Source organism: Oncorhynchus mykiss, chromosome 21 (genome assembly GCF_057628025.1).
Source record: "Oncorhynchus mykiss isolate SJ-2025 chromosome 21, ASM5762802v1, whole genome shotgun sequence".
In the NCBI taxonomy this organism is placed as follows: domain Eukaryota; kingdom Metazoa; phylum Chordata; class Actinopteri; order Salmoniformes; family Salmonidae; genus Oncorhynchus; species Oncorhynchus mykiss.
In genome coordinates this window covers 6,841,002-6,856,901 of record NC_143042.1, presented here as the reverse complement: position 1 = coordinate 6,856,901, position 15,900 = coordinate 6,841,002, and the positions used below count along the sequence as shown (strand labels likewise).

The 15,900-nt window shown below is 43.4% G+C and overlaps 1 protein-coding gene across 1 annotated transcript in view; it reads right to left on the bottom strand.

The window, feature by feature from the left end:
* The window catches only part of copg2 (COPI coat complex subunit gamma 2), a 16,567-nt gene extending 667 nt beyond the window's left edge, over positions 1 to 15,900 (bottom strand). Inside the window, exons 1-20 of the mRNA XM_036957080.2 lie at positions 15,736 to 15,900; positions 14,929 to 15,062; positions 14,769 to 14,840; positions 14,355 to 14,510; positions 14,056 to 14,148; positions 13,860 to 13,946; positions 13,504 to 13,661; positions 9,642 to 9,775; positions 9,417 to 9,484; positions 9,136 to 9,324; positions 8,750 to 8,845; positions 8,287 to 8,530; positions 7,894 to 7,969; positions 7,695 to 7,798; positions 7,287 to 7,481; positions 1,783 to 1,964; positions 1,321 to 1,450; positions 548 to 645; positions 249 to 387; positions 60 to 158 (exon numbers count right to left, since the gene is read on the bottom strand). Of these exons, the coding sequence (XP_036812975.1) occupies positions 60 to 158; positions 249 to 387; positions 548 to 645; positions 1,321 to 1,450; positions 1,783 to 1,964; positions 7,287 to 7,481; positions 7,695 to 7,798; positions 7,894 to 7,969; positions 8,287 to 8,530; positions 8,750 to 8,845; positions 9,136 to 9,324; positions 9,417 to 9,484; positions 9,642 to 9,775; positions 13,504 to 13,661; positions 13,860 to 13,946; positions 14,056 to 14,148; positions 14,355 to 14,510; positions 14,769 to 14,840; positions 14,929 to 15,062; positions 15,736 to 15,772 (2,491 nt within the window). The 5' untranslated portion in view covers positions 15,773 to 15,900. The remainder of the gene's footprint in view (positions 1 to 59; positions 159 to 248; positions 388 to 547; positions 646 to 1,320; positions 1,451 to 1,782; positions 1,965 to 7,286; positions 7,482 to 7,694; positions 7,799 to 7,893; positions 7,970 to 8,286; positions 8,531 to 8,749; positions 8,846 to 9,135; positions 9,325 to 9,416; positions 9,485 to 9,641; positions 9,776 to 13,503; positions 13,662 to 13,859; positions 13,947 to 14,055; positions 14,149 to 14,354; positions 14,511 to 14,768; positions 14,841 to 14,928; positions 15,063 to 15,735) is intronic.

Below are 15,900 nucleotides of genomic sequence, written 5' to 3'. Positions count from 1 at the left end.
CACTAAGCAAAACAATAATTAATTCAAATCAAGATAGAATAAATAAATGAAACACCCACCGGCAAGGAAGAGGATGTGTGAGTTCTTGTTTTCTGGGACCTTGTCTGAACGCTCGCAGGGCTGCATGCCCAGGAAACTGATGATGTTACCAACAGCCTCTACAGAAACAACGGGGAACAGCTCACAGAATGTACACTGTGTTTCAATGTTGGGGTGATAAATCCAAAGATCCCCATTGAAATAATTACCGTCTAATGTTCTGACAGAGGCCAGGGCGAACGTCTCCTCCTTCTCAAAGTCGTCTCCCACCTCGTCCCAGGCTGCGGCAAAGTTAGGCTTCAAGACCTTCTGGATGTGGTCTGCTACGGTCACCTCCAAGTCTTCCAGCTGACATACACACGGGGGGGGGGGAGTAGAGGAGAGTAGAGAAGGTAGAAAAGGGGGAGAAGAGATCATTTATGCAAATGATGGTAAATAAGATATAATTATTTGGGGGTAAATGAGTTAAGATAAAATAAAAAAAACAGGTTTTATATTGAGCTCATACCACATATTCGTCATCGTAACCGTCGTCATCAGGCTCTCCTGTGTTGGGGTCGCAGTCTTTCACCAGGTACTTCAGAGTACAGCTGAACGTACAGGACACTGGAGAGCAGAGAACACATTTAATATGACATAGTGCAGATATTACATGACTACGCTACGTGATGTAAATACGTGTCCTTAGTGTTTGAAGAAGGCCAGCAGATAAGTGCTTTTCTCTCTCAATGGAAAACCATGTTAGGTGCTACATGATCCCCATTCAGATTCTTTAGTTCTGAGAAGGGTTTTAACAGAGTTACAACACTGACGTCACACTGAGCACTTCAGAGAGTTGCCCTCGTGAAAATGGCTCATCTCTCCCTCTCCCACACAGTCACACACACAGTCACACACACAGTCACACACACAGTCACACACACAGTCACACACACAGTCAGACAGTCACACACACAGTCACACACATACAGTCACACACACACAGTCACACACACACAGTCACACACACACAGTCCCACACACAGTCCCACACAGAGTCCCACACACAGAGTCCCACACACAGAGTCCCACACACAGAGTCCCACACACAGAGTCCCACACACAGAGTCCCACACACAGAGTCCCACACACACAGTCACACACACACAGTCACACACACACAGTCACACACACACAGTCACACACACACAGTCACACACACACAGTCACACACACACAGTCACACACACACAGTCACACACACAGTCACACACAGTCCCACAGAGGTTTAATAAACGTAACCTGCGGTGGGGTCATCTTCAGGCAGTCTGACCAGGCTGTAGCAGGAGCCAGGCTGGCTGTAGGGCAGGTTAGCAGCAGGGACGTAGTGGAGAACCTCGTAGGCCTCTGACGGCTCCATCTGAACCATAACCTGAAGGACAACAACCAGTGGACTTTCATTTAATACATTTAATATACATTTAGTCCTGTGTCTTAATGTCAGTGTTGTAGATTTTAAATGTGAGGCACCAAAGACACTTTTCTGTCTATTGTCCATTCAATTGACAATAAAGCTTTAGAAAAATAATTGAATACGATTATGCTTTTCAAACTGTTCAAAGATATCTACAGTGTAAGGAGGGATTTGGGGTGATGCCACTGCAGCCATTTTGCACCCAACTAGACCTTCACACATTGACAATTGCTGTGCATTCTAGGAGAAGTGAACTTCCTAAACCGCACCAATCACCAGTGTAGCCCTACCTTCTGCAGGAGCTGGTCATTGAGCGTGTTGGTGCAGTCGAACTGAAACACCATGTGTCTGGCGAAGGTGTGCTTGACGCAGCGCACCACATACTCAGTCTCCGCCTCGGTCAGCTGCACCGCCTCCGACGTCTTGAAGAGAGAACCCAGGCCCTGGAATTCTGGAATGGCTGCCAGTTGTTCTGTTGACAGAGGAGATTAGAGGAGAGGCCCAGCTACATATCCAGCCCTAGTCCTAACTACTTCAATATCATATCTAAATCCAGCCCTAGTCCTAACTACTACAATATTATAGCTGAATCCAGCCCTAGTCCTAACTACTTCAATATCATATCTGAATCCAGCCCTAGTCATAACTACTTCAATATCATAGCTGAATCCAGCCCTAGTCATAACTACTTCAATATCATAGCTGAATCCAGCCCTAGTCATAACTACTTCAATATCATAGCTGAATCCAGCCCTAGTCATAACTACTTCAATATCATAGCTGAATCCAGCCCTAGTCCTAACTACTACAATATTATAGCTGAATCCAGCCCTAGTCATAACTACTTCAATATCATAGCTGAATCCACCCCTAGTCCTAACTACTTCAATATCATAGCTGAATCCACCCCTAGTCCTAACTACTACAATATTATAGCTGAATCTAGTCCTAGTCCTAACTACTACAATATTATAGCTGAATCCACCCCTAGTCATAACTACTACAATATTATAGCTGAATCCACCCCTAGTCCTAACTACTACAATATTATAGCTGAATCCAGTCCTAGTCCTAACTACTACAATATTATAGCTGAATCCAGCCCTAGTCCTAACTACTACAATATTATAGCTGAATCCAGTCCTAGTCCTAACTACTACAATATTATAGCTGAATCCAGCCCTAGTCCTAACTACTACAATATTATAGCTGAATCCACCCCTAGTCCTAACTACTACAATATTATAGCTGAATCCAGCCCTAGTCCTAACTACTACAATATTATAGCTGAATCCACCCCTAGTCCTAACTACTACAATATTATAGCTGAATCCACCCCTAGTCCTAACTACTACAATATTATAGCTGAATCCAGCCCTGGTCCTAACTACTACAATATCATAGCTGAATCCAGCCCTAGTCCTAACTACTTCAATATCATAGCTGAATCCAGCCCTAGTCCTAACTACTACAATATTATAGCTGAATCCAGCCCTAGTCATAACTACTTCAATATCATAGCTGAATCCAGCCCTAGTCATAACTACTTCAATATCATAGCTGAATCCAGCCCTAGTCATAACTACTTCAATATCATAGCTGAATCCAGCCCTAGTCCTAACTACTACAATATTATAGCTGAATCCAGCCCTAGTCATAACTACTTCAATATCATAGCTGAATCCACCCCTAGTCCTAACTACTTCAATATCATAGCTGAATCCACCCCTAGTCCTAACTACTACAATATTATAGCTGAATCTAGTCCTAGTCCTAACTACTACAATATTATAGCTGAATCCACCCCTAGTCATAACTACTACAATATTATAGCTGAATCCACCCCTAGTCCTAACTACTACAATATTATAGCTGAATCCAGTCCTAGTCCTAACTACTACAATATTATAGCTGAATCCAGCCCTAGTCCTAACTACTACAATATTATAGCTGAATCCAGTCCTAGTCCTAACTACTACAATATTATAGCTGAATCCAGCCCTAGTCCTAACTACTACAATATTATAGCTGAATCCACCCCTAGTCCTAACTACTACAATATTATAGCTGAATCCAGCCCTAGTCCTAACTACTACAATATTATAGCTGAATCCACCCCTAGTCCTAACTACTACAATATTATAGCTGAATCCACCCCTAGTCCTAACTACTTCAATATTATAGCTGAATCCACCCCTAGTCCTAACTACTACAATATTATAGCTGAATCCAGCCCTGGTCCTAACTACTACAATATTATAGCTGAATCTAGTCCTAACTACTACAATATTATAGCTGAATCCAGTCCTAACTACTACAATATTATAGCTGAATCCAGCCCTAGTCCTAACTACTACAATATTATAGCTGAATCCAGCCCTAGTCCTAACTCCTTCAATATCATAGCCGAATCCAGCCCTAGTCCTAACTACTTCAATATCATAGCCGAATCCAGCCCTAGTCCTAACTACTTCAATATCATAGCCGAATCCAGCCCTAGTCCTAACTACTTCAATATCATAGCCGAATCCAGCCCTAGTCCTAACTACTACAATATTATAGCCGAATCCAGCCCTAGTCCTAACTACTACAATATTATAGCTGAATCCAGCCCTAGTCCTAACTACTACAATATCATAGCTGAATCCAGCCCTAGTCCTAACTACTTCAATATCATAGCCGAATCCAGCCCTAGTCCTAACTACTACAATATTATAGCCGAATCCAGCCCTAGTCCTAACTACTACAATATTATACCCGAATCCAGCCCTAGTCCTAACTACTACAATATTATAGCTGAATCCAGCCCTAGTCATAACTACTACAATATTATAGCCGAATCCAGCCCTAGTCCTAACTACTACAATATTATACCCGAATCCAGCCCTAGTCCTAACTACTACAATATCATAGCTGAATCCAGCCCTAGTCCTAACTACTTCAATATCATAGCCGAATCCAGCCCTAGTCCTAACTACTACAATATTATAGCCGAATCCAGCCCTAGTCCTAACTACTACAATATTATACCCGAATCCAGCCCTAGTCCTAACTACTACAATATTATAGCTGAATCCAGCCCTAGTCCTAACTACTACAATATTATAGCTGAATCCAGCCCTAGTCCTAACTACTACAATATTATAGCTGAATCCAGCCCTAGTCCTAACTACTACAATATTATAGCTGAATCCAGCCCTAGTCCTAACTACTACAATATTATAGCTGAATCCAGCCCTAGTCCTAACTACTACAATATTATAGCTGAATCCAGCCCTAGTCCTAACTACTACAATATTATAGCTGAATCCAGCCCTAGTCCTAACTACTACAATATTATAGCTGAATCCAGCCCTAGTCCTAACTACTACAATATTATAGCTGAATCCAGCCCTAGTCCTAACTACTACAATATTATAGCTGAATCCACCCCTAGTCCTAACTACTACAATATTATAGCTGAATCCACCCCTAGTCCTAACTACTACAATATTATAGCTGAATCCACCCCTAGTCCTAACTACTACAATATTATAGCTGAATCCACCCCCTAGTCATAACTACTACAATATTATAGCTGAATCCAGCCCTAGTCCTAACTACTACAATATTATAGCTGAATCCAGCCCTAGTCCTAACTACTACAATATTATAGCTGAATCCAGCCCTAGTCCTAACTACTACAATATTATAGCTGAATCCACCCCTAGTCCTAACTACTACAATATTATAGCTGAATCCACCCCTAGTCCTAACTACTACAATATTATAGCTGAATCCACCCCTAGTCCTAACTACTACAATAATATAGCTGAATCCACCCCTAGTCCTAACTACTACAATATTATAGCTGAATCCACCCCTAGTCCTAACTACTTCAATATCATAGCTGAATCCACCCCTAGTCCTAACTACTACAATAATATAGCTGAATCCACCCCTAGTCCTAACTACTACAATATTATAGCTGAATCCAGCCCTAGTCATAACTACTACAATATTATAGCTGAATCCAGCCCTAGTCCTAACTACTACAATATTATAGCTGAATCCAGTCCTAGTCCTAACTACTACAATATCATAGCTGAATCCAGCCCTAGTCCTAACTACTACAATATTATAGCTGAATCCAGTCCTAGTCCTAACTACTACAATATTATAGCTGAATCCAGTCCTAGTCCTAACTACTACAATATTATAGCTGAATCCAGTCCTAGTCCTAACTACTACAATATTATAGCTGAATCCAGTCCTAACTACTACAATATTATAGCTGAATCCAGTCCTAACTACTACAATATTATATCTGAATCCAGTCCTAACTACTCCAATATTATAGCTGAATCCAGTCCTAACTACTACAATATTATAGCTGAATCCAGCCCTAGTCCTAACTACTACAATATTATAGCTGAATCCAGCCCTAGTCCTAACTACTACAATATTATAGCTGAATCCAGTCCTAACTACTACAATATTATAGCTGAATCCAGTCCTAACTACTACAATATTATAGCTGAATCCAGTCCTAACTACTACAATATTATATCTGAATCCAGCCCTAGTCCTAACTACTACAATATTATAGCTGAATCCAGTCCTAACTACTACAATATTATAGCTGAATCCAGTCCTAACTACTACAATATTATAGCTGAATCCAGTCCTAACTACTACAATATTATATCTGAATCCAGCCCTAGTCCTAACTACTACAATATTATAGCTGAATCCAGTCCTAACTACTACAATATTATAGCTGAATCCAGTCCTAACTACTACAATATTATATCTGAATCCAGTCCTAACTACTCCAATATTATAGCTGAATCCAGTCCTAACTACTACAATATTATAGCTGAATCCAGCCCTAGTCCTAACTACTACAATATTATAGCTGAATCCAGCCCTAGTCCTAACTACTACAATATTATAGCTGAATCCAGTCCTAACTACTACAATATTATAGCTGAATCCAGTCCTAACTACTACAATATTATAGCTGAATCCAGTCCTAACTACTACAATATTATATCTGAATCCAGCCCTAGTCCTAACTACTACAATATTATAGCTGAATCCAGTCCTAACTACTACAATATTATAGCTGAATCCAGTCCTAACTACTACAATATTATAGCTGAATCCAGTCCTAACTACTACAATATTATATCTGAATCCAGCCCTAGTCCTAACTACTACAATATTATAGCTGAATCCAGTCCTAACTACTACAATATTATAGCTGAATCCAGTCCTAACTACTACAATATTATATCTGAATCCAGCCCTAGTCCTAACTACTACAATATTATAGCTGAATCCAGTCCTAACTACTACAATATTATAGCTGAATCCAGTCCTAACTACTACAATATTATAGCTGAATCCAGTCCTAACTACTACAATATTATAGCTGAATCCAGTCCTAACTACTACAATATTATAGCTGAATCCAGTCCTAACTACTACAATATTATATCTGAATCCAGTCCTAACTACTACAATATTATATCTGAATCCAGTCCTAACTACTACAATATTATAGAAACCCTCAAGTTTTTGCTGCTATTGATGCCACAATACTAGTATCATAACTACTGCTGCTGCTATGATACTTGGTTTGGCTAATAACGCTTAGCAGACTGAATTCTATGGTTCATTAAGAATGCGTTTCCGTTTGGGAAAAAAAATGTGACTGGGTCCTTTTACTCCATAAATTCAGACCAAATGTTTTGTTTCCTTGTGATAACACCATGTCTTGCCATGATAGTTTCAAGTAAGGTGACTGTACCCTGGTAGATGTCTTGACGTGTCGGGCCTGGTTTCTCTGGAAGCTTGCTAGTGGCCACAGGAGCGAATTCGGTCTTCTGCTCTGTGATGGGTGTGTTGGCCAGGGGAACCGACTTCATATCGAAGGGCTTCTCTGTGGGCTCCAGGGTGTACTGGTGGAGGGACTTCTCCAGACCCGGGACAGACACCGACAGACCTGATGGGAGGAGACAGACGGTTCAATAAAGGAAATACATTTATTCATTTTGAGGTTCGATGGAGAAAAATTAATTCTCTGCACGTGTCAATTCACTGAGAGAGTTTGAGTGACCAGTCAAAGAACACAACCTTACTTCCTGAATTGAACCAGATATGTCCACACACACTAGTTTTCTCAAGTTCAGACTAGGAGCGCAGTGTGTGTTCTCACCGTTGAAAATGTAGGCAGCGTTGAGGGCTTTCTGCTTCTGCTGCAGCACGTTCATGTAGAAGGTGGCTCTGTCCCTCACCTCGTCATCACTGTCCATCATACACCTAGAAACACACACCATACGTCAACACACTTCAGAGTGGTAACCACACAGGGAATGGATCCTTATGACAGGGAGCCAGTGAAAGGCTGTCTCTACCTCTGCATCAGGACTAACACACTGGGGAGAAGGTCATCATTCTGGGCTCCAAATTTAGCCAGAGCACTGACCGCAGCTACAGGGACGAGAAAGGAGCTTAGTTATTACACAATGTGTACAAACAACAACGTGGTAACTCACATTAGTTTAAACCTTCATGAGTAACAGTGAGTTTTTGTTGAAAAGCCAGACGCAAATATTATTTGTCTTCATATTAGTGAATTGAGCCTTTCATGGTTGGTGATGTCACCAGTTAATGGAGCCAATCCCAACAGACTTATCAGAACTACCATTCATGTTGCACCCAGACACACACAACTCTGTCTCAAACACACATGCTATTGACAACTCCAGGCCAGCAGGGGTTAACACACACACTCCCCCGTTTCTCACCGGCTCTGACGGCCTCGCTCTCCAGCACCACGCGGTTGAAGATGAAGCGGATGTACTTGGATGGCGAGGGCGTGCGCGGGCCCTCCTTGCCCAGCAGGTGAAGGATCTTGGTGGCCAGCACCGTGTGCTCACAGTCCTCGATGAACTCACACAGGTGGGCCAGCCCTGTCTCCTTGCTCTCTGGGTTCTCCTCGATGATGCTGATGATGCAGTCCACGATGGCCCGCTTGTACTCAAAGCCACCCTGAGAGGAGAGGCATCATTTAAAGATGTTGTGTTTCAGGGACAGTCGTACATTAAATCAGAAAACTGAGTGGTCATATCAATGTAAATGTGCCAGAGTTGGCCAAAGAGCTGTTTGTCTGTAGTCCTGATGGTTTCATGTCAGTGAGAAGGACATAAATGTGCTTCAATAGGTTCTCGTCCTACACATCAGTGAAAAAAGACAGGCTGCTCCACTCACGTCGTCTCGGAGCATGTTGGACAGGAAGTTCATCATGACGCTGTGCTTTCTGGGATACTTCTGACACAGGGCACTGATGGCCTGCACAACCACCACCTGAAACACACTCAGCAGTCAGAGGATAGAACTTCACTTTGGTGAAATAATACCCCATTTGGAAATAGATTGAAGTAGTTGTGGTTTGTTTACGAAATGCAGAATGATGCTATAGGCTATAGTATAACTATATACTTTTTGGGGGGGGTTACATATTGAGTGTATTCTAATTGATTATCCAACTATTTCAATTCCTAAATGATTAAACTAGAGTATTGTAGAGGGGAAAAACAAGAACATATCATTGAGGAGAAAGTACACATTAAACTAAAACACATCCTCCTCCTCACCTTGAACTCGTCAGAGATCTCAGAGACGAAGGAGGAGATCTGTTTCATGAGGCGGTCCACACTGCTCTCGCTGCCTGTCTTCAGCAGCGTGGTGATGGCCAGCGTGGCGATGCTGCGGTTCGAGTCCGTGATCAGGTTCTCCAGGTCCAGGTTGCACGCAGTCACCGCCGACGGGTGCTTCATCGCCACCTGGTAGACAAACGGGGGAATGCGGATGTAAATACAGTATACTCTATGTAAAACACAGGTAACTCAGAGTAATGAAGAGCATGGAGACCCACCTTGTTGAGGGTCCTGACAGCTGCGTATCTCAGGGCTGCTTTGGGAGAGCTGCAGAACAGCTGCAGGACTGGAGAGAAACACATTAACAGACAGTCAAGTGGTAAAACCAGAGGTAGTAGGTTGATAGGATACTACAACCTCTAATTTCTACAGGTAGGTACCTACATGTGGACACCAGAAAGTAAGGTGTATTTATCAAACTGGCTGTAATTACAGAGACTCACCAGAGACAGCGGGGGCCAGCTCTCTGGCAGTACAGTTGGGCATGTGGACTATGGCCGAGGCTGCCTCGTACACCACCATCTCATGCTTGTTCCTCAGACAGCTCTCAATGAAGTCAAACAGGGGACTGTCATGTCTGCAAACAGAAAATAGCCAACCATTTGTAATACAATGCCACACACACACAACAAAAATATACCAATATGTTTATAAAGTCAAATTTGACAGTGTGCATTCTGTGTCCTCCGCTGCCATGTGTATGACTGACAGTTGTAGCTGCTTTGTGTGATATATTGTTGTCTCTACATATATATTGTTGTCTCTACCTTCTTGCCCTTTGGGCTGTTGTCTGAGCCCAATAATGTTTGCACCATGTTGTGTTGCTACCATGTTGTTGTTATGTTGTGTTGCTTCTGTACCATGCTGTGTTGTCATGTGTTGCTGCCTTGCTATGTTGTCTTTAGGTCTCTCTTTATGTAGTGTTGTCTCTTGAAATTATGTGTGATGAGTGTTTTGTCCTATATTTATATTGTATTTATTTTAATCCCAGGCCCCCGTCCCTGCATATGAGGCCTTTTGCCTTTTGGTAGGCAGTCATTGAAAATAAGAATTTGTTCTTAACTGACTTTCCTAGTTAAATAAAAGGTTAAATAAATACAATGTCACTATACAGATCACTTCCCCCTAGTGTTGAATAAAAACTATACATATAGGGAATACTAGACACCAACCCACTGTAGACAGACTAGAAAACCCATTCAAGTAAACAGTCCATGACAGTGTTTATCTACCCTGCCTGCTTCTGCGTGGCAGTGCTTCCACGGTGCCATCTACCCTGCCTATGTCTGCGTGGCAGTGCTTCCACGGTGCCATCTACCCTGCCTATGTCTGCGTGGCAGTGCTTCCACGGTGCCATCTACCCTGCCTACGTCTGCGTGACAGTGCTTCCACGGTGCCATCTACCCTGCCTACGTCTGCGTGGCAGTGCCTCCACGGTGCCATCTACCCTGCCTACGTCTGCGTGGCAGTGCCTCCACGGTGCCATCTACCCGGCCTCGGTCTGCGTGGCAGTGCTTCCACGGTACCACCTATCCTGCCTCGGTCTGCGTGGCAGTGCTTCCACGGTGCCATCTACCCTGCCTACGTCTGCGTGGCAGTGCTTCCACGGTGCCATCTACCCTGCCTACGTCTGCGTGGCAGTGCTTCCACGGTGCCATCTACCCTGCCTACGTCTGCGTGGCAGTGCTTCCACGGTGCCATCTACCCTGCCTACGTCTGCGTGGCAGTGCTTCCACGGTGCCATCTACCCTGCCTACGTCTGCGTGACAGTGCTTCCACGGTGCCATCTACCCTGCCTACGTCTGCGTGGCAGTGCCTCCACGGTGCCATCTACCCTGCCTATGTCTGCGTGGCAGTGCCTCCACGGTGCCATCTAACCTGCCTACGTCTGCGTGGCAGTGCCTCCACGGTGCCATCTACCCGGCCTCGGTCTGCATGGCAGTGCTTCCACGGTACCACCTAACCTGCCTCGGTCTGCGTGGCAGTGCTTCCACGGTGCCATCTACCCGGCCTCGGTCTGCGTGGCAGTGCTTCCACGGTGCCATCTACCCTGCCTACGTCTGCGTGGCAGTGCTTCCACGGTGCCATCTACCCTGCCTACGTCTGCGTGGCAGTGCCTCCACGGTGCCATCTACCCTGCCTACGTCTGCGTGGCAGTGCCTCCACGGTGCCATCTAACCTGCCTACGTCTGCGTGGCAGTGCTTCCACGGTGCCATCTACCCGGCCTCGGTCTGCGTGGCAGTGCTTCCACGGTGCCATCTACCCTGCCTACGTCTGCGTGGCAGTGCTTCCACGGTGCCATCTACCCTGCCTACGTCTGCGTGGCAGTGCCTCCACGGTGCCATCTACCCGGCCTCGGTCTGCGTGGCAGTGCTTCCACGGTACCACCTATCCTGCCTCGGTCTGCGTGGCAGTGCTTCCACGGTGCCATCTACCCTGCCTACGTCTGCGTGGCAGTGCTTCCACGGTGCCATCTACCCTGCCTACGTCTGCGTGGCAGTGCTTCCACGGTGCCATCTACCCTGCCTACGTCTGCGTGGCAGTGCCTCCACGGTGCCATCTACCCTGCCTACGTCTGCGTGGCAGTGCCTCCACGGTGCCATCTACCCTGCCTACGTCTGCGTGGCAGTGCTTCCATTAGAGGTCGACCGATTAATTAGGGCCGATTTCAAGTTTTCGTAACAATCGGTATTTTTGGTCACCGATTAGCCAATTATTATTTTATTTTTTTACACCTTTAATTAACTAGGCAAGTCAGTTAAGAACACATTCTTATTTTCAATTCAGTTCAGTTTAACTGCCTTGTTCAGGGGCAGAACGACAGATTTGTACCTTGTCAGCTCGGGGATTCGTTTTTGCTCAATCTTAACATAATCACTAGTTAACTACACAATGGTTGATAATATTACTAGTTTATCTAGCATGTCCTGCGTTGCATATAATCGATGCAGTGCCTGTTAATTTCTCATTGAATCACAGCCTACTTCAACAAACGGGTAACAAGCGCATTAGTGAAAAAAGCACTGTCGCTGCACCAATGTACCATAAACATCAAGGCCTTTCTTCAAAATAAACACACAACTATAGATGTTTAAACCTGCACATTTAGTTCATGTTGCCTGCTAACATGAATTTCTTATAACTAGGGAAATTGGGTCATTTCTCTTGCGTTCCGTGCAAGCAGTCAGGGTATATGCAACAGTTTGGGCCCCTGGCTCGTTGCAAACTAATTAGCCAGAATTGTACATAATTATGACATAACATTGAAGGTTGTACAATGTAACAGCAATATTTAGACTTAGGGATGCCATCCATTAGATAAAATACGGAACAGTTCCGTATTTCACTGAAAGAATAAACGTTTTGTTTTCAAAATTATAGTTTCCGGATTCGACCATATTAATGACCAAAGGCTCGTATTTCTGTCTGTTATAATTAAGTCTATGATTTGATAGAGCAGTCTGACTGAGCGGTGGTAGGCACCAGCAGGCTCGTAAGCATTCATTCAAACAGCACTTTCGTGCATTTTGCCAGCAGCTCTTCGCTGTGCTTCAAGCATTGAGCGGTTTATGACTTTAAGCCTATCAACTACCGAGGTTAGGCTGGTGTAACCGATGTGAAATGGCGAGCTAGTTAACGGGGTGCGCGCTAATAGCGTTTCAAACGTCACTCGCTCTGAGACTTGGAGTAGTTGTTCCTCTTGCTCTGCATGGGTAACGCTGCTTCGAGGGTGGCTGTTGTCGATGTGTTCCTGGTTTGAGCCCAGGTAGGAGTGAGGAGAGGGACAGAAGCTATACTGTTACACTGGCAGTACTAAAGTGCCTATAAGAACATCCAATAGTCAAAGGTATATGAAATACAAATCGTATAGAGAGAAATAGTCCTATAATTCCTATAATAACTACAACCTAAAACTTCTTACCTGGGAATATTGAAGACCCATGTTAAAAGGAACCACCAGCTTTCATATGTTCTCATGTTCTGAGCAAGGAACTTAAACGTTAGCTTTCTTACATGGCACATATTGCACTTGTACTTTCTTGCATTGTTTAAACTAAATTGACCATGTTTCATTATTTATTTGAGGCTAAATAGATTTTATTGATGTATTATATTAAGTTAAAATAAGTGTTCATTCAGTATTGTTGTAATTGTCATTATTACAAATAAAATAAATATATATATATATCTTTTTTTTAATCGTCCAATTAATCGGTATAGGCTTTTTTTGGTCCTCCAATAAATCGGTATCGATGTGGAAAAATCATAAGCGTTCGACCTATATCTTCCATGGTTCTACCTACCCTGCCTCGGTCTCCTCCAACAGCTTGCTGGCGATGCGGATGAGCATGCAGTAGGCAAAGGGGGACTTGAGGCCAGACTTGGTGAACTTGTTGAGCATCTTGGATACGGCCAGTCGGTCATTCTTCCTCAGGTGGTACAGTAGGCCCAGGGCGTGGTACTGGGGGGAATCACAGAGAGGTCACAGTGGAAGTGATTATCTTTCAACTTACCCGGGTTGTGTTCATTAGGGAACAACATACCAAAACCTTTTTCAGCGTATTTCATATTAAATGAGTGAAGATAACAGTAAAACATAGGTTATTTCTTCTGCTTGGTGCCTAATGAACATATTATCAACAGAATGTGTGTAACCCACCTGGACCATGATGTTGTCACTGGAAGCTGCCTCCTGTGCCTCGTTCACCCAGCGCTTCACCACGTCGTAACTCATCTTAACCATGTGCTACAGACACACAGAAACCACAAAACACATTACCCACAAAGCAATGGGAGTACTTACAAATGGCACAGTCACCTTGAGACATCCAGGCACTGTGTGGCTAATTTCTTACCAGAGATGAGACCAGGGCAGAGCTGGACACACTGGGCACTTTGTCAACAATGGCCTGTTTCATGTATCTCTCAATGGCCTGCAGCATGGTGGTCTGTGGGACAGAGTGACAAAGTAGGGCTTGAGTTTATTGACCAAAAAGCATAGGTTTAAGTCCAGTAACACAATGCAAACTGGATGTAAAAAATAAAATACTGTTCAGCTATCAGAATGGAAACAAAAAGATAACACAGCCTAATAAAAAGCAGGGAGAGAAACAGAGAGGGAGAGACAAAGACAGAAGGAGAGAGACAGACTGACATCCGTGATCCTGCAGAGAGCTCTGATGGCAGGTCCTCTGTACACATCCTCCTTGCCAGTCATGTCCTTGGTTAGGCTGCTGGTGACAATGATGACATCCTCAGAGATGTTGGCCATCTCCTTGATGGTCAGGTAGCACATCCTTCTCAGGGTTTGCTGGAGGAATACAGAGACATTTTCAAAAAGCAGATAATGCTATACAAAAACACTATGCGCCACATCTCTACAATAGGTCAATTACAACACTACTCATTGAATACTAATTTAATGGCACTAGTTGGACCTGTTTGAGGTTAGTTTGTGAGTTTATGTCATCGTGTACTGTATATGTTGCGGTATGTTCTGTCAATAATGTTGTTTACTTGTATGATCAGCAATAATTTAACTAAACCCAAAGCAATAACTTATTCTCACATCATTGGACTGGAAGAGCCTGGTCATTGCAAAGAAGGCCTCGGTCGCCTCCATAGTTCCAAAGTGCTCCCCCTAGACAGAACATAAAAACATCTTCTGTTAATATCAAAGGGTATACGTGCAAAACAATTGGTTTGCATGTTATGGGTTTGTTTCTCACCTGGTTGAGTAGGTAAATGATCTTGGTGAGGATGTGGAGACATCTTCTGGGGTTGATCGGAGTCTCGTTGAAGATGCGAGCCTCTTGCAACACTGCACTCTTTTCAAGATGCTGGAAAGGGTTAGAGCCACTTCCTAATTGTTGCAGTGAAGAAAAAACAGCCACATTAAGACAACATTTGATTATATTGGAACTATAAAGACTAACTAGGTAGTTCGCTTACTATGCGTCATTACTATATCGTGTTGAATGTGGATTTCGTAAATAGATAACTTAGGTAGTAGCTTAAACCTCGTCTAATTATGGTCAACAAGCTTGAGCAAGACGACATTGACAGTTTTTAAATTAACAAAATTAGCGAGCTAACTACCAGTATACGGTACATCGATAGACACATGTAGCTAACTAGATATTGAATCTCTTATCATATTTTACACGGCACAGCCAAAGAAGAATTAGTGCATTTTTTACTAGGCACAGTTAACGTAGTCTTCTAACCAACTAACGTTAGTTTAGCTAGTTTGCAAGCTAATTTGACAGATAAAGACGCTTTAAGCTAGCTACCAAGCAATTGACATATCTGCTCAACAAATAGAGACATGTAGCTAGTGTGGTCAACAAAGACAGACACGTCTATTTGACAACAAAAAAATATCCACTAAACGAATACCAACTTAGTGTAGTTAACGTTACCTAGCTGGAATGCTAGCTACTAGCTAGCTAACGTCAGTGGTAACTAGTTGGCAAAAAAAACGTTACCTATTTCCAAGCAGCTATATTGACTTCTTTACACTTAATTTATCTTACCAGACTCTTCGTCCTTCTTGTCAAATTTCTTAATCATTGTTACGGAATGTTTGTGGATCAGTGTGGTTGGTGTACAGCCTCACAACAGACGACTAGTCACTTCCACGTCGCCAAATGCAACCTTCCTGTCTGTGTCTATGTCGACGGAAATGACGTCAATGTAAT